Source organism: Trachinotus anak, unplaced genomic scaffold, assembly GCF_046630095.1.
Source record: "Trachinotus anak isolate AG129_WGS33_773 ecotype Australia unplaced genomic scaffold, CSIRO_AGI_Tana_v1 ptg000032l, whole genome shotgun sequence".
Lineage (NCBI taxonomy): Eukaryota > Metazoa > Chordata > Actinopteri > Carangiformes > Carangidae > Trachinotus > Trachinotus anak.
In genome coordinates, this window is record NW_027273883.1 from 22724350 (window position 1) to 22750812 (window position 26463).

Genomic DNA, 26463 nt, shown 5'->3' on the forward strand with positions numbered 1-26463 from the left:
TCTATGCTAGCAGCTCTGTTAGGTTGTACAGTGCAGTGTCTCCAGCTAAATGCTAACATCAGCATGCTAATGTTGATGACAATGCTAACATGCTGACATTTAGCAGTTATCACGTATATCATTCACCATATTAGTTTAGCATGCTAATGTTTGCTAATTAGCATTAAATATTATAGCTGAGGCTAATGGGAATGTTAAATGTTTGTAAGTAATTGGTCATAAAAAATTGTCCAATACAAAAATGTTGGACAAATTTAAATGTTAACCCCAGGATGGCATTCAGAGTTATTACAGTTTATTCTGAAGGGCCACAAATGTGTGTAACAAATTTCATTGTCACTGAGACTTTTCAATCAAAATCAACAATGTCAACCTCATGGTGCTGGTAGGTCGTCAGGTAATCACCAGAGTCAGTAGGATTCATCCTCTGGTGACCATGAATGACTGGATTTATTGCCATGAAATTTTGTACAAACAAATATTTCAGTCTGACCAACATTATCATCCCTAGATGAGTGGCTGATAAAAAGCTCAAAGCTATATGCTGTACCCATAGCAAAAATAATCATGCAGTATGCACAGTAGTAGCTTCAGACAGTGTTTCCCAAATTATAAATCAGGCGGGAGACTTGAGACCTAATATATTCACCTGAATCAAATTATTTTATTAAAAACCTGTGTAGGACTAATACATCAGGTATACAATCTGCCAGACCTTCCAGATTGAGCTTGTGGGCTTATTACTTCAATGTAAGTGCCTGTTTGTGCTCAGCCATGAGAATTCTTATAACACGAAGCCATACACATAGATGAGAAGAGGAAAAAAAAAAGACGAGAAACAAAGGGTTCTCTGTGATTCATTTCTGGAAAAACTAAAAGTGCAAAATGACAAAACAGAACAACATGCAGCTTTTCTCAATGGAAACAGCTGGGAAAAGAGCATTTCCGAAGAAAACACCAATCCACATAGATAGTTTGCAGAATTCCCTTCAAATAAATACCTGCTTTCAATTTAACTCTTAAACCCGATCATGCACTAATCATCCATGTTATTATCAAAGTTTTAACAGAATCAGCACCTCTGAGTGGGTCAATAAATCATTTGATAGATAACATTAACTCAGTATTTAGTTAGAAATATGAGATCACACTGCTTGCAAAGCTTTACTTATTGTAACATTCAGTACAGAAACACGGCTCCCTTTCAAGTCATGGACCAAAGACATACTCTATCATGTATGCACATTTCAATTTATAAAGGCCTTTCTCTATCTGCCATTGTTACCATGACAACAGCTTGCCGATCGGCAGTGGTACCAATTATTCCAACACTGTTAGCCTTGAATTTTCAGATGACAAAGAAGGCAAACGTTTTTTCTTACCAAGATAACTGGTCTGCAATTACAATGTGATGGTGATCTATGTTTTATAAAGACAGTGTCTGTGCAGTGAGTGTTAACTATTTAAAGTTCCTTTCCCCTAAGGAAAGAGAAAAGTCAATGGGAATCAGTAGCCATGAGATTACCATAGGAACCCATAGCATTTATCGTTGGGCTGAATTCTAGTCTATGGTCATTTGTCCATACTCATTGAAAATCCTCAGCCTTCAGTTTAATGCAGATTTCCAGTGTTATCAGGGCTGCACAGCACAGGGAGATAAGATGAAATATCAAGCAACATTCATTAGAAAATCAAAATCAGTTTTCAGACAATGACAGACATAAATATAAAAACACAATAATCAAGCAAACCAAGGGATGTCACTGGTATACAGTGATGCTTAAAATTAATTACACTCCTTTGTCCTTTGAGGTTATAAATAAGACAAAGAAAAGGAATTGTACTCCCTAATTGAGTTTCAAAAGGTAGCACAGGTACCAGTTTATTTACAAATGTTCCTGGGAAAAACCAAAATAGAACATTTATCTACACTACCTACTACCAACAGATTTCTAACCTTTAACCTATGATGAACTGGATCGTATGAATACCACTCTCCCTTGAAAATCAAAATGACTTTGCCACCTGAACAAGTAGACCAGGTGCGATATCTGCCCTGAAGAATGATGCATTTTACCCCTCTGCGGCTGGAAAAACAGACTAAAATGGCTGCTGGTGGAAACATGGCGGAGGCTAACAGATAAGTAGTGTACAGTGATAATCCTGGTTGGTTTGATGACTTTAAAGATAGATTAACGATTGATTCAGTGTCTTTTGCACTCCCTATCCCTTTGGCTCAAAACTGAGCATTTCTAAAGTGTTATGAGAGCTTGACGGCGATCTTCTGCTCCTTTTTCATCATCCTCTGAGCCTCTTTCTCCATCTTCTTCCTTTGCTGCTCCATGGACCGCTTTTCTCTCTCAGCCAGCTTCTGTTGTCTGTTAAATGAAGGCAAAACAAACACATGGTTTCAAGCAATGTCATTATATTATTATTGGTCATGCTGCTGGTGCTGTAATGATGGTGCACACTGTCATCTGCTGGCCATGATGGGAACCTACACTACCCAAATAGAAAAGTGCCACAGGGAGCGAGCACCTGTTAACATTCTGACTATTACGCTTTCATCTGCTTTAAGTGATATGTATGAGAGACATTTGTTTATACTCATCATTACTAAAGGAGGCCAGAAAGCCTAATGTCTGTTTTCTTCTTACTAGAAGAGCTGACCAAGTACTGGGTTTCACCATCATGTTACACCAACGGGGAATCGACATTAACAACGGGACATGACTGACATGAAGTGTTCTCTCCATTCACTCCACACTGACACAGTTCAGCCATCGTCAGCTGTTGTCAGAGCAGGTGTCTGAACCAGCTGAGGGGGCTGGCAAAACTGTCTTCACCTGGATGGCTGGTATCAGAAATTCACTGAACAAAATTTGTTTTAATGTAGGCTCCATGTGGAGGAACCTGAGCTAAATTTCCTTGCATCCGATCTTAAAAATTGGCTATAATTTGATTAGGCCATCCATTGTTTTTTTCCTTGTAAATTTATGACCTTAATCTTGGAATTCAGCGTTTTTTTCTCAGAGTATTACCCTGCTCCTCTGGCTCCATATTTGTTTTCTTAAACCTACAATGGGCCTATTATGCCATTATTAAAAATAGATTTGGAGCGTTAAAAACACAGAGGGTCCCAGGTGACGTGTGTCACAGAGGCAGTGTGAACTGAGCTCCTCCCTTTTGCATACAGCTGCAACATAACAAAATATGAAAAAAATGAAGGGGTCTGAATACTTTTCAAATCTACTCTAGACACAGATGCATCTGTGACATATTACCTGAGCACCTCCTCTGCTTCCCAGGCAGCATCAGACTCGTCCTCCCAGGCGTTTGTGTCCTCCTGCCAGTTGTCCATTTCTCCAAGCTCAGCCTGTAGAAAAGGAAAGTGTCAAATTATATCCCTGAAGATGCAACATCAACATTTCTTTTGGGAGTACTGTAATTTCTGAGTAACACCAAAAAGCATACTAAGTATTTTACATTGTGTCCTACTTGAGATAGACTGTATGTAAGAGGCTGTGCTGTCCACACTGTTAAGTTATTTACCCCTTAACTGTATGGACTACTCTAAAGTGTATCTTCAACAAACCTATCAGCAGCTACAGTAGTTTCTCATGAGTAAACTTCATTATTCGTTGTGGATATTCAAATACAACAGCAAGTTTTACCTTCCCTTTCCATTCCAGCACCTTCTCACATATTACATTTCCTACTAAAATCTGTTAAATATGCTTTTGTGAAGTAGTCTAAAGAGAGTGTATAACCTATAGAGTCTACAAACATACTTAACAACTCAAGTTGTTTATTTCAATCTTGTTTATTTCCTTATCATTTCCTTATCTTTTTCAGTTTTTTGATGATTTTTCACATAAAAAATAATGTAAAATTTGGGCAGACCTGCATTTTATTTCATATTACTCTACACAAGAAACTCTGCTCAGTCCTAAACTTTTCATCGATCAAATAACAAAAGCAGGAAACCTACTTGAAGCTTCAGATGGTGTAAAACTGTAACTCACAGACGGTGGACTGAAGGTCATCATATCCTGAGAGGCTGCCAGTCTACTGGAGAATCCCGCTGAGCCATCCGGCACCAGGTAGTTCAAAGGCTCCCTTTTCTTCAGCACTATCTGCAACATGGAAACCAGAGAGAGGAAAGGAGCTCAGACTTCAGCTGAGGTACTATGTGATGCAGTGCAGTCCCATAACAGGCATACATGTAGTCATTTTTATATTCAAAATTAGGCACAATTCAAGAAAATTATAGTGTAATTTGTTATTAATAATGCAGGTGCACTATTCTCTGCTTTACAGCATGTTTTCATTTTCACAATATTACCAGAAAATACAAGCAAATGATGAGGAAATCTGCATTTCAGTCAGGCAGCTGATACATCCTTATTACACTGGGGATTTGTTGACTGGTCTAACCTGATATTTCAATCAAGGTTTGATAAACAGACAATGCAAGCCAAGTGCATTATAGTCACATATCATGATATAATCTATCCGGTCATTTTAGTTCACAATTAACTTGTTTATTGATATTATTAAAACAGAATGACCTCCATTTTGGGATATTTGGTTATTTGCTATATTATTGAGAGGCACATGCTTGGGCAGAACTTTATTTCACCTTTGTGTGTCCACAGATTGATCAGAGGCGAGCTTTGTCTAGTTTTGCACAAACATAGGAAGAAAGCTGTTGCTCAGTCAAAAATGCCTTACAACAAGTAAACTAAAATTGTATTTAAACATATTTGTGTGCGTATGTGTGTATTCACTGTAACATATCTAGGAATAGATAACATAACACTGTACTTTACCTTTGGGATTCTTAGAGTAATCTATCTACCTACCTACCTGAACAAGCAGTTAGCTTATGCAGCAATACAGCAATACAGTATCAGAGAGACGTGTAACAAATGTCCCCAACTTTGAAAAAGATTTATTCACAGCATCCAGTGTACCATTAATGTGCGTCTGCTTGGTTAATACTGGATGAGCTGCACTGTCTGTGGACATACCTTCTGTGTTTTCCTGATGGTGGGAGCCATGTCTTTGAAATAGTCGGGCTCTTCATCCACATCATTGGGTGGAGGGGAAACGTTTCCGTTGCCACCTTCAATCTTAATACTTGTAGGAGCATCTTCATCCCAAGAGCTCCATTCTTCAATCTCTGGCTGTGCAGACTGGAACAATTTGAAGTCATAGAAATCGAAGAGCAGAGTTTGTGTATAAGGGAATACATGCAAATTTAGAATTTTGGTGATTCCGGTGATTACATCTGTAGTTTGCCTTTCCAAACACTGAATGCTAAGCTCTGAATTTCTCAGGGCTGCTTGTGTTGATTGATGACTTACTAACCTGTTTTGGTACCGATGATGAAAAATCCACTGTTGTTGGGAGGGTTATTTGATCACCACTGAGCTTGCGCCCCCTTCCACTCCTGCAAAATAATACAATACAATAAAAAAATCAAAAGGAACAAATTAAGTATTGTAAAAAGAAGCAACTGATAGAACAGTTATCAAACACTAAGGTCAGACTTCTTTAGTGTGCAGAGTTTGTTCTGCCAACCAGGGTTTAAAATTTTGGCAATTTAATATTCTTTAAGTATTTCAAATAAGGAAAGTTACATTGGCAAGACTTCCATAAAATGAACAGCATGTATCAGGGGTATTGGACATTGCATTTGTGAAGCATTCAGTTGCACTCACCTGCATATCAACCTTTTAAAGAAAGAAAGTAAGCTGGCGAGGCATGTGCAGATCTTGAAGAGACGGAACTGAGTGATGGCCATGATGAAACTGAACTGGACGGAAGGATCAGAGATAATACTATTAGCATTTGGCTTTACAATGATGCACATACGTGTCATGTTTTGCTCCAGGTTGCCAGGATGTGTAGTAAAGCAAGTCTCCAACAGATCGATATTGATGCAGGGCATAATGGAATTAAGAACAGCAGGTCAGGAGTCAGTCCTTACAAAGAAATGTGTCGGCGTATATGAACATTATGTACCAACAACCAGTCTATTCATAATTTGGAGAGCCGTGACACTAGCATCTCATTAAAATGCTACCCTGCTTGTGTGTAAACGAGTGCACTGTTGGTTTATTGGTTAAACACCAATAAATGCAATTATACTAGCACATTTATACTTTTGTTTAATACGCAATCTGCACCTTAGAACAATAACATCGAACTAATGTTAACCACCGATATAACACAACCACTACTATTATGTTAGCTAAATCAACGCAACTACATTATTTCTGCCCGTTGGATTTTTGCACGTCTTTGCTATCATATAAGTAGATAGTGTTACTCACCTTGTAAAATGACAATGCACCGTTCTCAGAGCAGCTGCTTTCTTCTTGTGAGGCAAAAAAGACAAGTTCATTTATTTGCTAACCGTTGCTTGCTAGCTTAGCCCACAGGAAAACATTTTATTAGTGAACTCTTTAATTGTGTTCGTAAGACGACACATTGGAGGAGAAAAAATATATCACCGTCATGTCAAAACTATGCATGTAACGGCTGCACAACCCAATGTGGTTTCATGACAAAACTCCTAAATTTGGGTCGTCGCTCATCTCTGTCCCTTGGCTGCCATCTTTGAGCTGGGAGGAGCAGGAACAGGGAAGTACAGCGTGGTTCGAATGCATTCAGGTGCTGCAGGAAATTGGAAAAATAAAACATACTACTGGTTTCTCATGGTAAACATTTGAATTTCAGTTGGAATAGATACGTAAAGATGATGCATAAACATATAAGTGTAATTATAATTGTAATTATATATCTAAACATACCGTATAAGAATATGCAAAATCCTGACTTTTTTTCCCCAGTAGGTCCTGTTGCATCAGACAAACAGGAAGGCTTACTACTATCGTCTTTCTGTGCGACCATTAATTCTGTAAATAAATCCTGAACTCAAAGATGTATAAAATACGTAATAATTATGTATGATAATGACAATAATTCTTTACGAATTACTAGACATCGGCATTATAGTTGTCTTCTTGACTACAGACCGTCGTTAGTTTGAAACGTGAACGCAACCTGTCGTCACCACGAACTACCCAATCAACGCACGACTTGAACGGAAGTGGCATATTTGAAAACTGGCAGTTGAAGTCGAGCCTTTTTCGTGCCCCGTAAGTGAAAAGGAGTTAATGACAGCGTAAACACGGTGAGGCGTTTTTCAATAGAAGTATGTTATTTTGATGTTTTTGCTGATACACTTATTTATACAGTTTTAATTTCACGTGAATTTGAGGGACCCACGGGGGAACCTATGAGCTAAACTAGTTGTCGTTAACAACAGAGCTACATGTTGGCTAACTAGCTAACTTAGCTAACTGAGCTAACTCACTTTGTAAACACGAAAGGAGATATTTTTGTAATGTAAGAATGATATGCATTTATTTTCTACCTTGCATTTGTTATTGGAATTTCTAATATGAAGAATGTTATGTTACTCAAACAACACTCAATGTGTCGTCAGGAAAATTATTAATTGGAGTCACACTGTTATGACAAACAAATAATCCACGAAGGAGCACTTCATTGTGGTAACTGAACAGGACAATTCATTTTTTGCACTTGCTCTATGTTCATCGAGTCTCTGTTAATGCGTAAAATATAACTTATAACGTTATCGAATTTGGAGAGTGACTTGCAAAGGGTTTTAAAAGGTTGCGTATGTGTATGTCATGTGTATGACTCATCCACATTTCATATCATGTAAAGAACCCTGCAGTTTTCATTGTTTTGAACGGTGTCTTGGTAAATATCGTCATATAAGAGTAGAGACATGTTTTCTGCGATACGTAGTGTATTTACTTATTCTTCACTTTCAGATGGAGGAAGAGGAGCATACAGACAGAAAGCAGCAGCTTGCAATGCTTTATCAAAAGCTCAACAAAATCAAAAAGTATCTCAATGAAGGTAATGGTGTTTCACATAGTCATGTCCTTGTAAGATCCTTATATATTAGTATGAATACTGTATGTCAGTATTTAATCAAGTCATTACATTTTGCTCTCGCTATAGATGATACGGACAATATTAACCAGGTCATCGGCTCAAATTCGCCTGAATCGTGTCTCTCATATTTGATGGACCTGGAGAAGAAAGAGGACCCTAACTTGAATCGTAACCACCTCACAAGACTCATTGACTTTTATACCAGAGTATTCTCCAATATGCCACTGGGAAGACACTGCCAGAATGAGAGCTATGCCAGGATGTTGGTCAGATTTGCAGAGCTAAAAGCGTAAGTAACCAAAGTTTTCACTTGTGCCTCAAGACCTTTGTCCCCTTTCCATTTTTAATTTCAGTTGACAAGATTTTTGAAAGCATCAATGATGTGGAAAATGTTGCCTCAGTACTGATTTCATTGTACAAATATCGATAAGATATAATGTTTATATAAAGTTTTTTTGAGTTTAATGAAAACCGCTATATTCCGTTAGTCATTTCGGTAACAACAGCAGGGTTTGTATTTAGTCTGTTTTTCTGTCTTTCTGTTTTCATTAGGATCCAAGATGTCAATGAGGCAGAAGCCAACTTCAACGTGGCAAGGTCTCACAGCCAGAACTTTGCTTTTGTTCACATTGCACATGCAAAGTTTGAGCATTCTCAAGGTAGAGAGATGTGCTTTTTGTTCTTCTTGTTCATATAAATGCATTCCAATGAGACATGTTATCTGGATTCTTACAGTGTCTGCTGTTTCGTCTTAACAGGCAATACAAAGAGAGCAATTTACATATTGCAGAATGCTATTGAACTTGGTGCCAAACCAAAGGAGCTGCTGGAGGCTGCTTTGCAAAGCATGCAGACTGGGAAAACACAACTCCTCTGTTCAGAAGATAAGGAAAATGTACCACGTGGGTATTTATTCATGTTTGGTTCCATCACATATGGTTAGATTATCTGACTGATATACAACCATTCAGACGGTCATAGCTTACTGTTACAATGCAGTATTTAATACCAATATCTGTTAACTTACCCATTTGTTTTTGCTTGTCATGCTTTTCCAAACTGATTTTCATATTTTGCTGTCTTTCTGTCAGTATTTCCCAACACTAATGTGCACGATTCTGTCAAGAAAGGCTCAGAATTCCAAAAAATAAGCAGAATATCAGATGGGACGGGCGACTTACAACTCTCCAGTATTTTTGGTTCAGGGTAAGAATGAAACAACAGCTTTCAGTGGTTTTTTTAATAAAATTTCTGTTTGATTAATGGAATGTGACCTTTTATGTTGATCTCTGCACTTCAGTGCTGATTCCCTTGGTGGATCATCAGATGACCAACTACCAGGCTGGAGAGCTGGATCTCAACGCAAGAGAGCAGTTGGCATGGTGAGAGATTTTATCCTGCTTGTGTTATTACAAATTACTGTACTATGCATTTATTTCAGACTCTGAATGAAATAAATTACCAATAGTCCTGTGGTGGCTGTGTTCTCACCTTTTGTTTTACAGCCAGGAAGAGTTCCTGTGGTACCTTTCTCTATCCCAGAGAAGGAGGATGATGATGATGGTGACTACATCTACGAGAAGCCCTCTAAGAGAAGTGATGCATCGATCCCTGCCAGTTTGTCCAGGTAACTTTTTATAACATTTCCAAACAGGTTTAATTTGATTGTTATTTCCCCCATTCACTTCCCCCAACACTTAATTTTCTTTTCAAGTGTTAGATGCATTGTATCAATATTTGTTTAATTATGTCTTAGGCAAACATCTGGTTCAAGTATGAACCCTTCATTTGGGCTATCATCCTCAAAGAAAAATTGTGTCGATCTTCAAGTGAGTATAAACATGCAGCGGTAGTTTTGATGTGTGCAAAGTCAGAATCCTCAACAGTTTACATTATCACTGCGCTGTTCGGCAAAGATGTTCAGTCTCAGCTGGAGGAGGGAGTGTAATATCTTCCTCTCATATTGCTGTGTTCTCAGCCACCAGAGCATTGCCCCTGGGAGGAGCAGGCAGCTGTGGACTCCACCACCACACTCCTTCACACACATGACACACGGGACACCTTGAGAATGGAAGGTACTGTTTAACCTTAAAAATCTGCCACACATAATGCCCTGCAGTTTATTGAGTAATCAATGCAACCTTGAACTGTATGAACAAAGTGCAGTTAGTGTTTAGATTGTTTTTACAGTTTTCATATCACCTTGTTTTTCTCTGGCAGATGTAACTTACAGTTTTGACCAGGTCATCAAAACGAATTCCCCTGAGTCGTGTTGGACATATCTGATGAACCTGGAGAAGAGAGGCAACCCTCACACAGACATCAACCTCCTGAACAAGCTCAAGGACTGTTATTCTAAAATCTTCTCTAGGCTGCCAATCCGACAATACAGCAAAAACACCTGCTATGCCAGAATACTGGTCAGATATGCAGAACTCAAGGGGTATGTGGATGACAATTCTATATCTGCATTACAGTTTGGGATTTTGTGGCATTTGCTGGGGATGTTTCATTGTGGGTGTGGTTAAGGTTTGGCAATATGGATAGAATATACATATACACAAAAAAATCTCCATATGCTAAGATCAAAAAGGTCATTATTGCTAAACCATGTCAATATAAAGCATATTTGTCACATGCTATATAGATGTAACAACATTTCTTTCTCTGCAGGATTGAAGACCCAGATGAAGCACAGGACCACTTCATAGTTGCAAGATCCAACTGCAAGGGCTTTGCCTTTGTCCACATAGCACATGCCCAGTTTGAGGTGTCTCAAGGTATGATGGATTATTACTAGTTTTAATTTTCCTCAGATCTGATATAGACAAACACAAACAATGCACAAACTTGGGATGGATGGTAAATAATGGATGGTAGAATTACTGTTTGCAGCAGTGATTATAATAACTCAGTAAAATTGATGGCAAGTAGCTTAAGGTTAGACACTGTCCGAGTACACATACAATTGTGCAGTGCTTCAAACTTTGCTTGGTCAGTAAAGTGACTACTTGTCTAGCCAGCCTTTCTGCAAAACATAATTGAAATGCAATAAAGTTTTTCGCTTCTTCCTTCCTTTTTAAGGTAATGTGATGAAAGCAACTTCAATTCTGCACAAAGCTCAGACATTAAATGCCAGGCCAGCTGAGCTCATGGAGGTGGCCATACGTAACCTTAAAGCTGGAGAGAAACAGCTAGTGCCCACTAAGGAGGAAGAACACCTCACAGGTAGAGATTCATTGAAGAGTTTTTCATTGTCAAGGGCAGAGCACTGGAATGGACTTGGTTTGCAAACTAAGTTTTTCTAATTCCTTGTGTTTTTCTTCAAGATTTACAAACAGTTGTTCCAGTAAGCGTTTCTAGTCATGGTGGAAACCAGGAACTTCAGCTTCCTGCTCGGGTCCCTGTGAACCGCTCTGTAGAGCACCCTAAACCTGCCAACAAAGAGCCCTTATCAGAGTGGAAGATGCCAACTCTCGTCAACCGGCATGTTTCTCCAGAGGTCTGATAACATTCTTTATCTAATGCTATGTCTGTGCAATGCATTTTTTACCAACCATTTGAAATGTTTCATAAACGTGTGCTGATTTGATTCCTTCTCTTCATACTCTCTCCAAAAACAATAATCCTTTTGTTTATAAAATTTTCAAATGAATCAGGTTTTGGCAATCTTAAAATCTTACCCTAGTGCTAATCAAATCATTCCAATTATTTTTTTTTTATCTTAGGATAAACGTACGACCCCACCTGACCCAAGACCTGTTCCTCGTGTGTATGAGTCACTTCCCACTCCGTCCCTCCAGCTTCCATCCAGACTGAACCCACAAACAGTCTGCCAGACACCAAACAGCTACAGAAACCCCAGTGCTAGCAGGTAAGATCTTGACTTGGGTGTCTGCTGGTGTAGAATATTATCAACAGCACTTAATTTGCCTTAATGATCCTATATATTTTCTTGTTTCTGTATTTCTTGCTTCTCTATAACATCAAAAAAATCTGCCCAGTCACATCTTATCTTTCCCCCCTCAGCTTTATTACTCCTGTTGTAAGGAGGGGTCCTGAGGTGTCATCCTCTGCAGTAGCAGCACACAGAGCTGGACCTGTTCAGCAGTCATTTACACCTCTAAACAAAGCAGCCTGTTTCCAAACTCCACAGGTACATATCCATACCTTACCTCTGATGGTATTTTTTAGCCTCAAATGTATTAGCTCTAGAACATTACATTTTACCATCAACAGTTTTTGTACAACACTAACCACCTGTTGTAACTGAATGGGCCAACATCACTCAACATTGTCAAGTAGACAAAGTGACTTCTAATGAAATGGTGCTATGATGCTGGGACTTTTATATTCTAGTGAATGGAGTGTTAAAAATGTTTTTGCATGGATGAAACACAACCTGGACACAAACAGCTATGCAGCTCGTCTGAGTAAAAAATGCTTTCCAGGGAGCCCCTTTCTGTTTTCAGGTTGCTACACAAGGAGTCATTGTAAACTATAATGGTGGGATATATCTTTGTTTGAATCTCCTTTAGGCTTCCTTTACTGCGTTGTCAAATGAATCCATTACCATTAAGGGCAAGCAGTTCTTCATCCTCAAGATGATTGGACGGGGTGGATCAAGCAAGGTGAAACATTATTAATGAATTTCTGTGATGTGTTGGAGGGACAAAATTTAATTATGTTCCAACATTTTATTTATCATTGAAGTTTTACCGATAACAGTCTTTTGTTGTCCTCGGTTGACTGACAGTTTTTTTTCCTGTTGGTCCAGGTCTACCAGGTCCTCGATCACAAAAAGCAGCTGTTTGCAGTGAAATATGTCGACCTGGAAGAGGCTGATGCGCAGACAATAGAAAGTTATAAAAATGAGATTGAACATCTGAACCACTTGCAGCAGTACAGCGATCAAATTATAAAGCTCTACGACTAGTGAGTACATGACCTATCCAAAAATAATATTGATACATTGTGCAGTGATCACCTTGAATCTTTTTATAGGCCTGCAGCTACAGATTATTTTCTTTATTGTCTATAAAATATCCTTAAAATGTGGTACAAAAAAACAAAACAAAACAGAACAACACAATTCCCCACAGCCCAAGGTGATGTCTTTTTAGATGAATAGTTTTGTCCTATCAAGCCCCAAACCCAAAGATATTCATTTTACTATCATGTATGACAAAGGCAAGCATCACATTCATCTTTGAGAAGCTGGAAGCAGTAAATGTGGCATTTCCAGCCAAATAAATGTCTGAAATAATTAATTGAAAATAGGCAGTTATTTTTCTGTGAATCAACTATGTGTAAAAGTAAAATACTACTTACAAAAATAGAGCAAACAGGGAGCATGACGTAAGATACCACTGTAATGTGCCATTACAGAAATTCATGAGAATTTAGTAAAAAAATATGAATGTTTGATAAAACACCACAAATATGGAATATAATTATGTGTGTTATATAGAAATTGATAAACAGCATTAAGCCAGCATCAAGCCAATGAGATGAGAAATATGTGGATTTAGTTTGGATGCACAGTACAACATATGAAATATGTTTCTCTTGAATCTTAAGTTTAATGGCACATCACTGTCAGCAGACTAGTTGATCCAAAGGTGGGGTCACTTCTTAATGTTGACTTGGAATAGGGATCTCTGGCAAAAATGTCTTGATGTCTGTATGTGTGTTTGCAGCGAAATTACCAACAGCTACATCTACATGCTGATGGAGTGTGGAAACATCGATCTGAACACTTGGTTGCGAAACCGCAAGGCTGTGAATCCGCTGGAGAGGAAGTTCTACTGGAAGAACATGCTCGAGGCCGTCCACACCATCCACAAACATGGTTGTCTTCCTATTGAAGCTCTTAGTGCTGTTTACTATTTGGTGTGTTTTTATACATGTGCTTTTTAGTCTAGTTAAATTAGACATCTTCATTTTGGTCTTTTTCATTTGGCCAGATGTGACACAGTAATCGTGCTTGGCTTCAGACCAAAACAACCGCACCAAGACTCTTGAGAGGAGGTGGTCTGGTCACAAATGAACTCTTGAGCAGTTTGTTTGTTGTGAGAACTTGATCCAACCTAGATCTGTCCCAATTGCCAGGTGTACTCCACAAATTTGAGCTAAACGGCTCTCTCAACCCGGTGTGCTCTGCAGTCTGGGATGCGGGAGGGCGCACCAACTGTAGCATGCGTGGTCTCTTTACAAAGTAATGGCAACAGCAGCTAGCTGACTCTACTCTTGCTTTATGTTAAATTGCATAGTAATGCTTCTATCTCTGAAAATATGCACCAGTCAAGAACACACGACCTTCTTCCTGTATTTACTTTCTTGTATCAGACATATCTGACCAATAAGCAAAGTGATTGGTTCACTTGGATTTTTCTGTTTGTGAAAAGACTCGGACCATTTCATTTTCAACCTCAGACCAGAGGAATTGAACTATAGGTGAGAAAATGCCCTGAAATTATCTTGATTCCTAACTGTTCCACATATCTTTATCTTCAATGCAGGAATCGTCCACAGTGACTTGAAGCCAGCTAACTTTGTCATAGTGAATGCCTCACTGAAGCTGATTGACTTTGGCATTGCAAACAGAATCCAACCAGATGTGACAAGCATCATGAAGGATTCACAAGTAAGATTTTTGTTAGTGACATGTCATACATGTGACATGTAGCATTAACATGCAGCCTGGGTGATTGGACTCTGTGTGTGTAACACATGGTTGTTTGTCAAACACAGGTAGGAACCCTGAACTATATGCCCCCTGAAGCCATCAAAGACACTTCATCCCAGCCAGGAAAAGCACGCTCAAAGGTAGTGTTTTACTCACTCTTACTGATTCACCCATCCTTGCAATAACCTGTGACTGCAGTGGAGAGATTAAAAACATCATTGTTCCACAGATCAGCCCCAAAGGTGACGTGTGGTCCCTTGGATGTATCCTGTACTGTATGACTTATGGGAAGACTCCATTCCAGAGCATCACCAATCAGATTACCAAGCTGCACGCCATCATTGATCCTTCCCATAAGATTGAATTTCCTGACATCTCAGAGAAGGATTTGCTGGATGTGCTGAAGGTGAGAAACCATGACTGCACTCCATCAGTGTGCTGTGAAAACAAGATCAAAGTAAACTTTACATGTCTAATAGAGTGAGCTACTGGTACCTGAAAATTTTTACAGCACTAAAGGGCACTTGAGATGACAGTGATCAAGCCCGTACTGACCAACAAACTGGAACATATTCACCTTTTCTTAAAAATAAGACAATACGCTTTGCAGTTGCTGTTAAGGATGTAACTCTGCTTGTGTAAAACCATATTAACTGCATATTGACCTCTTCAATTTTAAATTTCTACACAAAGCACTTTATTGTGCTTGTACTTTTATGTTTTCATGTCCATGCATTTTTGTGCAGTATTACAGTGAAAGATGTGGATGTTTGTATTAAGTCTTATCAGTAGAAAAGGTAATTAATTAATATGTCTGTGTACAATTAAGATGCAAAGTAATGTTAAACATAAGTTTATTATATTTTATTATTATTAAGAGATTTTTTCACCTTATATCAAGTTGATATTTCCTCATTTCCCATAGATCTGTCTTTCTGTTGATCTGTGTTAAAAATCCTAATAACTCCTCATAATAGCACTAGGATAGGAAAATACTTTATAAAAGTACTTCATATAATACATGCATTTCAGTAATTATTTACAGCATAAAAGCTGAAATCAACTTTTATTATTTCTTCTTAACTGTAAGCAGATGTTTCACATACCAAACCCACAGATTTAGCGTTAAATCACAGAAGTTTTGCTGAAGTGATGTAAAATTCAATAAGCCGTTTATTGTCTGGTTATTTCAGAGGTGCTTGGTACGAAACCCCAGAGAGCGAATCTCTATCGCAGAGCTGCTGGAGCATCCATACCTGCAGCTGAAGCCACAAGCATCACCTGAACCAGGTACACACACACTCTCATACACTCATCAGTACAGTCTGTGTACTTGGAGGGCAGTTTTGCTGTACACCAAGTGACACTTTCCTGTCCTCAACTCACCTGTTTCAGAAGCTCCATGTAACAGTGACCTACAGAGGATCTTAACAGACCTTGCAGCTCTCCAGTCTCCAAACAGCATCATACGAGCTGCAAATGTAAGTGAACTGCAAATCCCAACTCCATTCAGTAGATCATCTAACTTTTCTCCATCTACGGATTTCTTAAATAATAATCGTGCTTTATGCTTTTTACAGAATCTGGCCAAAATGTGCAGCACCGGCAGGAAGTTGGATGTTGCAGAGTGTGCAAAGTCATCAACCTAATTATCCTGGAAAATGTGATGTGGATATTTCATCTCTTTCTTCTGTTTTTTTTTTTCCCTTTGGTTGACTCTTAACCACTGTACGTAACCAGTACAGAAACAATACTTTCCCCTGTAGAAACTAACTAATCTATATGTGTATGCTTGTTTCCTTGAAATGAAATATATAGCTTCATTGTTTTTCATTTTTTCTTATATTCCCTGATAATAAATGTAAGCATACATCATAGTCAAATAAACATACTGTACCCTTTAGAGTTGTTAACTGACGAGGAGTGTCATTTTATCACACTTATTGCACTGCACTGGACTCATCATGTTCAGTTTATCAAAATACTCCTTAAATGAAAATGCCTGACAAAGCACACCAAGATAAACATGATGGGGATGTTTTTCTGCAAGAAGCATTTTTTTTTTCAATTTTCTATAAGTAAATTTTTCTGCTTTCTTTTTTAAATTTCAGTCCTCTCCAGGACAAATGTCATCATGTACAATAAACCCTGATGAAGTAGCCTCTAGGGACAGTAGTATCACAAAAGTGAGTCAAAAATAACATTGATAATCGTGAATGATGATGCTGCTCATGCCTGAAGATGACAATGATGTAGATTTTTTTTCGCTATCATTAGCTAGCATAGCATTTCAAAATTGACCTGTATGTGTTAAAGGTCAAAAGTTTTTTTTTAATTTATTTATTTATTATTTATTTTTTTTATTTTAGAGAATGACAGGTAGCACAAAACATGAGCTCCTGCTTTTTATAAAGTTTCCTATTATGGAATTAATTGAAGAACGGCATCATCTTGTGACCTATTGGTATTATTAAAACTCATCTCTCTACAGACAAGCTGTTTTATTTAAAGTAACTGACACACAATACCTAGGACAACGTGGTATTAATCCAGCATAGGAGTTTTTTTATTAATTTATTAATTAATCATTTAGAATACAAAATATTAGAAAACAAGAGAAAAAACATCATAATTCAAGGCCAATGAATTTTTCAGTCAACCAATTAATCATTTCAGCTCTAGAGTCTGGTCAGTCTTCAGCAAAATAAAGGCAGTTCCATGAATTGAGGAGGCCAAACGTGAGTTTTAGGCTATAATACTGAACACTGATTTTGTGTAACACTCATATACAGTCTGTGATAACACTGCACATGAGCACAAATATGGTCAAATCAAAGCACATGTAGCAGCACCATCAGGTGTCTCAGGACCTGAAAACTAGTCATCATGCAACTTTTCTGGGAGGCTTTGTTAAAAAGAACTGGATAGACTTGCATCGTCCTTTTGCTGTTTGTGAATGAGACAATTTTACCCCTTCAATAGGTGTTCACATCAATTACGGTATTTTAAATCTATGGTGCACCGATTGTACCCAAAATCTGTACCACGCACTCCGCCCTCCCTTTCGACCAATCACAACCTTTACCAGGCCATGGAAGCTGGCATAGGGAGGAGGAAACAGGAGTTCTCACTCTGCCGCTACTTCTAGGTACCACCAAGAGCTCTCTTCTCACACTAGCATTTGTTCCACTTTTTCAACGAAGATAAAAATGACTTCCTCAATATTTATTGGTATCTTCTACTATAATGGCTCTTAAAATTTTAATAAACATATTATAAACTACAGGATATTGTTGAAAACCCCATGTTGAAATCCAATTAAAACCCTTATTTTATCTTGACCGGTGGTGAAATATCGCTATCAATACACTAGAGAAGAGTACTGACAAGAAACCTCAGTATGATGTGTCAGGTTTAAGAGAGACTGATGAAAGAGGCCGAATATACTGTATGATAACCCGGAAGTGGGTCGTGATTTCGTCTTGATACCGGAATGTATTACAATTTTCCTCCACCGAGTGATGACTCCGCCTTGTACTAGACGATCTTCACACTTTAATTCATCTTGCCCTTCCTGGTCAGTCATAACAACAGTGATGGCGGCGGCTGCACGGTTTTTCCTGCGGGGTGCGAACCTGAGACTTTCCATCACCGGTGTCGGCACCGGGGCTCACGGCTCTTTGAGAGCCGCTCTGCTTAAAGTGTCGCCGAGCTGCGGCTCCCGCACAGAAACGCAACGAAGACATGCAGCGCACTTTACCTTCCAGCCTGACCCCGTCCCCACACAGTACGGTGAGTGGCTGGCTAGCCGGCTAAGGTTAGCCGCTTTGACTGGAGCGAACTGTGCAGCAGTGAAAGTTTCGGTAGTTTAACAATCATATAAACAAATGGCTTACCGACACTATGAACACTTTACGGTTAGATGATATGGAAAAGTTATATTTGCGCGGTCTCTTCAGGTGGCAAAGCTAAACGGACAACTACCTTGCAGAGGATGACATTGCCTCATTTTAAAAAGTCTAGACATACGAGTGACCCAGTAACATTTCCAGTTTCAGTGACACAACCATAGCTCGGTTAAAACTTCACAGACAGGTGTAAGGTTGTGTTTTGTTTCTCTGCCGGCTTCCGACTTGAACATTGTGTCAGGTTGGTGCACCGTGCCAGCACTGAGAGAGGTATCTATATCTCACAGTGAGGGGCTGAGCCCGATGAGGCAGGAGCTCACTGTTGACCCCAGGACGTCGACGCTTACACTGCTGCATACAGGTCTAATGGGTCCAGAAAGACAACTCAGTACAAAGACATTACGAGTAAAATGTCTTCCTTTACTGTAACAATGAAGTGTCTGTCCCATTGTTTGATATCTGTGAATCATTGCCAAGTTTCCATGTGGTTTCTTGTCTGCAATAACTGGTATGGTCAGTTATGATTGTGTTCAGCTGTTTGTCAAATCTAAAAACAGTGTTGCTCATGTCAAGTTGTTTAAAATGTTGTTATTATTATTATTATTATTATTATTATAATAATATATTTTTTTATATCTTTTAGGTCCCACGCAGAAGATGAACCTGTTCCAGTCAGTTACAAGTGCCTTGGACAACACTCTTGCCAGTGATCCTACAGCAGGTAGGAAGCTAAAACAAGAAAGGAGTTTTGTAGCTGTTATTAGATGAAAATCTGTTCCTCCACTAACAGTCATGCAGTTTTTGTAAGTGTGCGTTGGCCTACAGTTGGACTCTCTGTCCAAGTCCATAATGATGAAGGGAAATCTTACGTTAGTTGCACACACACTTCCTCGTTTGTGTGTTACTCAAAGTCAGTGCATTTTTAAGGACTAAATACCAGGGTGACAGTAACATTAAATAATAATACAAAGGAATTTGATGTCGCCAGTTTTAGGACATGAGGGTTCAGGAAATTTGTGTCCTCATTGTAAGTCTTTGGTTCTTGAAGTAAAAATCCTATTGATTTCCCCATAGACATTATTATTGTTTTCATCATTGATTAATCTGACTTTTTTTTTTTTTTAATAAATTATTTTAACATAACAAAATATTGGAAAAATGTCCTCCACTTTTTCCCCACAAGTTATAGGTGGCATCATCAAATGTTTTGTCTGTCCATCAGTGCAAAACTCAGATACTTAGTTTACAGTGATTTTAAAATAGAGAAAAGCATCAAATTCACATATTGCACATGCTGAAAAATGTTTGTCATTTTAGCTTGGAAATGGACTGAAATGGTTAATCGATCATCAAAATAGGTACAGATTAAATTTTTGATGATTGTCTAATCAATTAATCGGCTAATGGTTGCAGTTGTAATGTTATGTGACTCAGGTTTTCTGTGGCTTGGATCGATATTAAACTGTCCAAGTTAAATCATCAGTACAAAAGATGAACGATAGCATGAGAAAATATCTGGTTCTTTGCTTATAAAGTGAAGGTACAAGCAAGTTTACATAAAAACCTAAGAGGAAATGTTGTGAACTGTGGATGAAAGCTAAAGATTATGATGCTGAGAAATGTGATAATCCAGTCTTTAGACAAAATAAATTTACTTTTTAGGTGTTTAGGTGTTATGTTTTGTGCCGGAGTTTTCCATATAAAGGCCAGACATTAAAGCACTCCAGTTGACTGCTTTCTCCAAGTCCTGTCAGCGCCACATTTTATAACCCATAATAACTATAACCTTTAACCAGGTGAAGGATTTTAGTCATCAGATGTTTGGACCTCAGCAGCGCGCCTCAGTGCCTCACCTGGTAGAGCACATACCAGTCAGGCTTAGTCCAAACCACAGCGACCCGGGTTCGAATTTGACCTGTGGCCCTTTGCTGCATCTCTCTCTCTCTCTCTCTCTCTCGCTCTCTCTCGCTCTCTCGCTCTCTCTCGCTCTCTCGCTCTCTCTCTCTCTCTCTCTCGCTCTCTCGCTCTCTCTCTCTCTCACCAGATTTAATCACCTGGAGTGTTTGTTCTGGAGAGGAGCTCTGTGGATGATTCAGCTCTCAGTAAAAACCTCCTGAAACATTGAACATTGAAGGAATCCTAACCTAAAAATAAAACGGCAATTAGTTGTTTAACAATGAAGACAAAAACTCCCATGATGCCAAGCTGATTCATGACATACTGTTTTGATTCAGAGAAAGAAAATGGTGGATGGTAGACAACCTGAGCACATGTTGAGTAGCAGCAATCCCTTACCTGTCTTCGTTATATGATGAAGCAGCAGCCTTTTTGCAAAGTCCCACTCAGAGAGCTGTGGCAGAGCTACTGGTGTGTCATGATATTTTTTTTTCTTCCATTCCAGTTTGAGTGTGAGTTTCTGTCTGGATCCTTATTGTGTGATACAACAGAACAGTTAATCGAAATATTATCAAAACTGCAACACGGCCCAGTGCAATATTCAAACTGCAGGAACTGAAACTTTTCATACAGGGTTTCATGCAGACCATTAATGAGGCATTGTGGTGCTAAAGAGATGCCTCGACCTACAAATGATGTTCTCCACACGTAAAGGAACATGCTTGTTTGGTACAAGACCCAACAAATATCACATTATTAGTATTTTTCATATTTTGTCAAAGCGATCAAAGGCAAAAATCACAATTCCAACTGAACATCACTCATCGCAGTCGCTGAGTGAATTTGGTGGGCTTTTTTAAATTTTTTATTTCTTTTGCATATCATTCAGCCCTATTGTGTATTTTTTCCTGTTCTGCTCTTGTGTGTTGAGGAATATGCACTTTGATCACTAATTGTGTTTTTTATCTACAGTCATCTTTGGGGAAGATGTTGCCTTCGGGGGAGTGTTCCGATGCACAGTGGGTCTGAGAGACAAATATGGTAAGATGTTTTATTCAACGTGACACCCCCCCTCCAATCGCTGTCATCATTGCTGAGTTAGCTTGAACCGTCAGCAGCCTGTGCTGCAGTCTGCTTTACGTGGTTTTTCCACTAGATGGCAGCACGGGACTGAAGTATGTCACCACCTTCTCACCCACACGGTTATATTACTGTTCAGTGTTCACCCAGAGGACCAGAGGGATCCGTTTACACTTATTTGTCTATTGTAGCAGGGTAGTCTTACAAAGCTGAGGCAGTTAGCTGAGATAGTGTGACAGTGGTGATTGCAATTGCTTTGAGTGTTAAATGTTACAGTCAAAAGCCTACAGTTTGAACATCTTTCTAAAGAGATCGACCCGATATCAGTGTGTGGGCCAGTGTATACGTTTTCATTATGTTGAAATATGATCTTTTAGAAAGATAGAAAGTCTTATTGTCATTGTTCTGTGCAAAATACTAAAACTTGTGCTACTCCTGGTTGGTACATTAGAGTTTAAAGCCAATTAAAAGAGATAGCTTCACACACATTGACACAATCCTAATCCTAATATGAATGAATGTAAAGTGTCTGAGTGACAAACTGCAGAGCAAAGAGCCGCTGCACTCATGAGAATCACCATCTTCTTTTGTTCATTCGGTTGAATATCTGTGCTTTATAAAGGATCAGCGCTGAATTATATCAGGCAGAAACGTTTGCAGCACTGCTCTGTTTTTCACCAAAGACATTTAACTTGTCAATGTAGGTAAAGCACACGTGTTCCTAATAACATTAACAATGGCTTTGTTCGATTCAAGTGTCCCAGTGAGCCATGGCGGCGTGACAGTGAGCCAGCAAGAACCAAACCAGGACCCTGAAACTGAGGCCACTGAGAATTTATTATTTACACCTGTTTTCTCACTGAGAAATGTCAAAACGTTAAAAGTCTGCCGTGAAAAAAAGCATATTTGGATGTAGATGCTACTGCAACTTTCTCTTAACTATGAATCCATGAAGAGAAACGCATCTGCAGTTTACGTAACGATTGATTTATGCATCTCCCCAGTATTATTCAGTCATGATTTACCCTTACCCAAGATGACAGCTTCAGTTTGCTTCTACACTTGATAATATCAGAGATAAATCTCTTCCGACAGAAATAACTAATAACATGGCAATAGCTTCAAGCAGTTTTCTATATAAAAGAGGCCATGGGTATGTCCAAGATTGGTGCTGGGTAGAAGAGTTGGTGGTGGTTATAACTAATTGCTCCTAAATGTATTGAAATAAATACAACCTTATGATCAAATGTCATTTTTCAACAAATCTAGAAACAAATCATCCCATTGTTTCTTCCACTAAATTCATTTCCTCCAAAACAGGTTGACTAAACGTAACATGGAAACTGTGTAATGACACTCTTAATTGTCTTTCTTGTTTATCATGATGAAAGAAGTCACACAAACTAATTGGATGTCAATACATTTCCTTGTTTTGGGCTCAGTCTCGGTTTATTTTCCATGTTTTTTTTAATGGCGAGGAGCCTCAAATCCGTCCAACAGTAGCTGGCTTTGCCTTTTGTTTTCATTGACGTCAGAAGTGTTGACCTTTGGAGAGGGATCATTATTTTCCATCTCATCCTTGTGTACAGTGACGGGCGCAAAGCTGTTTTTATCCCTCTCACTGCTGAAAGGGATGGTGCACACCTCTGCCACCCGCAGCCATTATACAGAACAGAGGTTAATGCAGGGTGGACACTATATGAGTGGCTTTTTACAAGGCGGATGCATTCGCCTCGGCGATCCAGCTCCACCACCACTGGTTACTGGCTACCTCTGAGTGCTGTTTCCCTGAAAGCAACAGCACACATTGACTCCGCGCTCTGACCAGCTCTGACCAGCTCTCCCTCTCACTAATGTGTTTAGCCTTTTTCACTGAGAGCAGCGATGGTGTCAGACAGCACCAACTGCAAAACTTAGCCAAACATGTCGTCTGTGCAAAGTTGATGATTTTAGACTCATGTACACAACAATGCATTTGATAATTACACATGTTTGTTTTATTATTTCTTACTATTAATTGCTTTGATGACACACAGGAGCGCACACACACACACACTCTCTCTCACACACACACACACACACACACACACGCACACACACACACACACACACACACTCACTCACACACACACTCACTCACACTCTTGTCATTTACTGTCACTTTCACATGAGGCTGCATATTTGAGGTAGGTTCAGTCTGAGCAGTAAAGCACTCAATTTTGATCACTTAATTGTTCATTCCTCCAAGGGTTTGTGGTGCTGCGGTTGCTAATTGAACTTTGTGAGCACGGAGCAGGGCACATAAGGGCAGAGTTTCACTGCTGAGAAGAAACACGTTTCCCAGCAAAACAGAAAAAGACCAGATTAGCAAATACACAAAGATGAGAGCAAAAATAACACACTAAATCCAAATTTAGATACCCACTCTTGTGACTCTTTGCCATATTATAGGGTGGAGAATGGAAAATAGTTTTTTTTTTTTTTTTTTTTTTTTACTTCATGGGGGTTGCGTTCACATCACAGGCTTGGTTAGTTACAGCTGAGGAGGAGTCATCACCTTGTCACCTCATTTATTTTAGGACTGCATGGCATTTTAAGTGAGAGTATTCTTTGCCATCTCATCACTCAAGTGTGCAGCCTGGACCTTGCTCTGTTATCAGGAAAAACTGTGCTACTCCTCAGACACCCTCTATAATTGGTGGCCAGTGATTCCAAATAAATAATTAGATTCAGTGAGCCACAGTTTAAACTTCAAACCTCTGTGTGTACTCTTCTGACGATCAGACCTCTCACCCAGTAGCCACTGGTTTTCTTTTTCTACTTAATCTTTTTTTTTTTGCCTCCTCTCTTCTACCGTCTCCCCAGGTAAGGACAGAGTCTTTAACACCCCCCTTTGTGAGCAGGGAATTGTGGGATTTGGTATTGGTGCAGCTGTTGCCGGTGCCACGGCCATCGCGGAGATCCAGTTTGCTGACTACATCTTTCCTGCTTTTGACCAGGTAAGGCACACTCCCTCTCCCTCGCTCAGCAGACCTTTTTATTCTCCGCTCAGCACAGCACAGGTGTCATTTATAACTTTAAAACCAACTGCATTCCAATTTGGTGAGCTCGCTCTGCTTTTGTCAATGAAATGTTTTTTTTCACCTGTACTTTTCCTGCTGTGACAAGTCAAAATGTCTGCTGTAAAAAAGCCGTATGACGCCTTATTACAGACTACTACAGTGTTGATGTGGTGGAGGAACCTCCCTCTCAGGAGCATCTAATAACTCCACATCACATCTCATAATTATCAAATTTTTTTTCTCCATCAAAAAGAGGCTCAAATGAAGCCTGACAATTGTATTGGCAAACGTCAAAATAGTAGAAGGAGGGGAAGAAACAGCAAGGGTTGAAAAACATCTGTGCTTTTTTGCTCAATTAATACATTTTCTGTGAGCGCTAAGGTAAATTATATCCAATGATTTTTTTTCAGTGATCACATCTCTAAGTGGCCTAACTATTCCTAAAACTGCGTATGCTAGCAAAAACATGGTGTGACTGTGCCAAAACATTGAGCAAAAACAGCCTTTAAAATGATTTAAAAAAGCTGTCAGGAGAAAAATGCTGTGGCAGATGTCTCTAATCTTAAGTTTTATTATGTGTAAACTGAGCAAATACAGTCTGGAATCATGATTCTACTCCCTGATACTAACGAAGCTGATATGCACAAACACAGAGCATAGAGATTGTACTTGTTATATGTGCCTGGTGTAGCAGCACACACTGTGTCACTGCTGCAGGTCAAGGGTGTATACCATCATTGTCGGTCAATGATGTGATCCTGTGATAGGTCTGTGGTTTTTATCCATGTGATTGTCCACGTGTAAATGTGGTAATACCCTGTGCATATGCTGTTTTATGATGAGGCAAGATGCAAAGTCCAGTATTTTCAGAAACACCAAGAAATAAAAGAATCTGGGGAAGAAAAGAGATTCTATGCTATTTGCTCACCTGGCAGCCACTAATGTAAGGGATTTTGTTGTTTTATTTCTGACTTCTGTCTTCTGTGTGGTTTGTGAAGTGGTGTTTTTCCCATGCTACAGTCAAGCTGGGAAAAATCAGTTGAATAAAGGAAGCCCTTCTCCATGCCTTCCTGCTTTGAACCTTTTCTGAGGAAGATTAATGTGGCATTAACAGGCTGAGCAGGACGGCAGGCAGCACGGCTGTTTTACCATGCGTACTTGTTGACACTTGTGTCATTCTGTGTATTCTCGCCCTCCACAAGATGAATGTGAGTCCCTGCTATGTCAAGGCAACATAAAACAGAAAATGTGATAATGGAGCTGGTTTCTAACAGACTCCTGCTGCGATGCAGAGATACAGCAGATGTAATCTGGTGTCGGGCCTTGAGTCGGCTCCCTCTCCCTCCCTCTGTGCTCTCACTTAAAATAATGCTGTCCAAACTGACCTTAGAGAGACATAAAAGCTGAATTAACGGCCCACCTGAGTTTCAGGGAGGAAAACCTTTTTGGAGGATGGCCAGTATCAGAAACTGAAGAGGTGGGTAAAAGTAACCAGACACTTGAGGTGATCGTGATTGTTAAAAATAAAGTAGCATTGAGAGGAATAGCAGAGAGCCTGGCCGGACACATGAAGCCTGAATCCAGTGGCTGCTGGTGTGGTCTTTTTTTTTTTTTTTTTCATTAAACCAGATCGGGATTCTCCTTTTTTCCAGTGTTTTTGTTAAATAATTCTACCTGACAATGGTTAAAGCAGGATACACTCATAAAACCTTAATGTGTTATGTTACCATTTTTAATTCTCTTTTGACATATTGAAACTTACTCTGTTTGTTGGACTTCCACAAATGGGGTTTTATCCTGTTATAACTTCTGTGCCTCTATTAATCTA

The 26463-nt window shown here is 39.1% G+C and overlaps 3 protein-coding genes across 6 annotated transcripts in view; 2 read left to right on the forward strand and 1 right to left on the reverse strand.

Annotated features, from left to right (window-relative positions):
- Window positions 1–841: 841 nt before the first annotated feature.
- Window positions 842–6649, reverse strand: ebag9 (estrogen receptor binding site associated antigen 9). Of its 2 annotated transcripts, none has more exons than XM_071470771.1 (7): window positions 6342–6649; window positions 5727–5821; window positions 5374–5455; window positions 5034–5198; window positions 4026–4136; window positions 3285–3376; window positions 842–2378 (listed from the first exon to the last, which is right to left on the reverse strand). In XM_071470771.1, the coding sequence occupies exons 2-7, from the start codon at window positions 5807–5809 to the stop codon at window positions 2261–2263; spliced, it is 651 nt and encodes a 216-aa protein (XP_071326872.1). In that variant the 5' UTR covers window positions 5810–5821; window positions 6342–6649; the 3' UTR covers window positions 842–2260. The 2 variants fall into 2 exon arrangements, with proteins under 2 accessions (XP_071326872.1, XP_071326871.1); XM_071470770.1 differs by having other exon boundaries at window positions 2119–2378; window positions 5727–5816; window positions 6342–6561.
- Window positions 6650–7091: 442 nt separating this feature from the next.
- On the forward strand, window positions 7092–16602 carry ttk (ttk protein kinase). Of its 3 annotated transcripts, none has more exons than XM_071470759.1 (25): window positions 7092–7204; window positions 7875–7962; window positions 8068–8290; window positions 8554–8660; window positions 8760–8903; window positions 9093–9207; window positions 9302–9383; window positions 9507–9628; window positions 9758–9830; window positions 9980–10076; window positions 10222–10444; window positions 10675–10781; window positions 11086–11229; window positions 11331–11503; window positions 11730–11875; window positions 12031–12157; window positions 12540–12632; window positions 12779–12936; window positions 13701–13852; window positions 14523–14647; window positions 14755–14829; window positions 14919–15095; window positions 15883–15979; window positions 16085–16170; window positions 16270–16602. In XM_071470759.1, the coding sequence occupies exons 2-25, from the start codon at window positions 7875–7877 to the stop codon at window positions 16336–16338; spliced, it is 3003 nt and encodes a 1000-aa protein (XP_071326860.1). In that variant the 5' UTR covers window positions 7092–7204; the 3' UTR covers window positions 16339–16602. The 3 variants fall into 3 exon arrangements, with proteins under 3 accessions (XP_071326860.1, XP_071326862.1, XP_071326861.1); XM_071470761.1 differs by having other exon boundaries at window positions 9132–9207; window positions 16270–16474; XM_071470760.1 differs by having other exon boundaries at window positions 7175–7225; window positions 16270–16474.
- Window positions 16603–18248: 1646 nt separating this feature from the next.
- Window positions 18249–26463, forward strand: part of bckdhb (branched chain keto acid dehydrogenase E1 subunit beta) — a 57925-nt gene continuing 49710 nt past the window's right edge. Inside the window, exons 1-4 of the mRNA XM_071470769.1 lie at window positions 18249–18481; window positions 19241–19318; window positions 21466–21534; window positions 24439–24572. Of these exons, the coding sequence (XP_071326870.1) occupies window positions 18286–18481; window positions 19241–19318; window positions 21466–21534; window positions 24439–24572 (477 nt within the window). The 5' untranslated portion in view covers window positions 18249–18285. The remainder of the gene's footprint in view (window positions 18482–19240; window positions 19319–21465; window positions 21535–24438; window positions 24573–26463) is intronic.

Excerpts from the sequence above, each read along its gene's own strand:
- ebag9 (XM_071470770.1), bottom strand. The coding sequence starts at position 6,412 with ATGAACTTGTCTTTTTTGCCTCACAAGAAGAAAGCAGCTGCTCTGAGA. Across the intron at positions 5,817-6,341 it reads GTGCATTGTCATTTTACAAG|TTTCATCATGGCCATCACTC; the intron begins GTGAGTAACACT and ends CGTCCAGTTCAG. Across the intron at positions 5,199-5,373 it reads CATCATCGGTACCAAAACAG|TCTGCACAGCCAGAGATTGA; the intron begins GTTAGTAAGTCA and ends AAATTGTTCCAG.
- ttk (XM_071470759.1), top strand. The coding sequence starts at position 7,875 with ATGGAGGAAGAGGAGCATACAGACAGAAAGCAGCAGCTTGCAATGCTT. Across the intron at positions 13,853-14,522 it reads CCACACCATCCACAAACATG|GAATCGTCCACAGTGACTTG; the intron begins GTTGTCTTCCTA and ends TCTTCAATGCAG. Across the intron at positions 14,830-14,918 it reads CAGGAAAAGCACGCTCAAAG|ATCAGCCCCAAAGGTGACGT; the intron begins GTAGTGTTTTAC and ends ATTGTTCCACAG.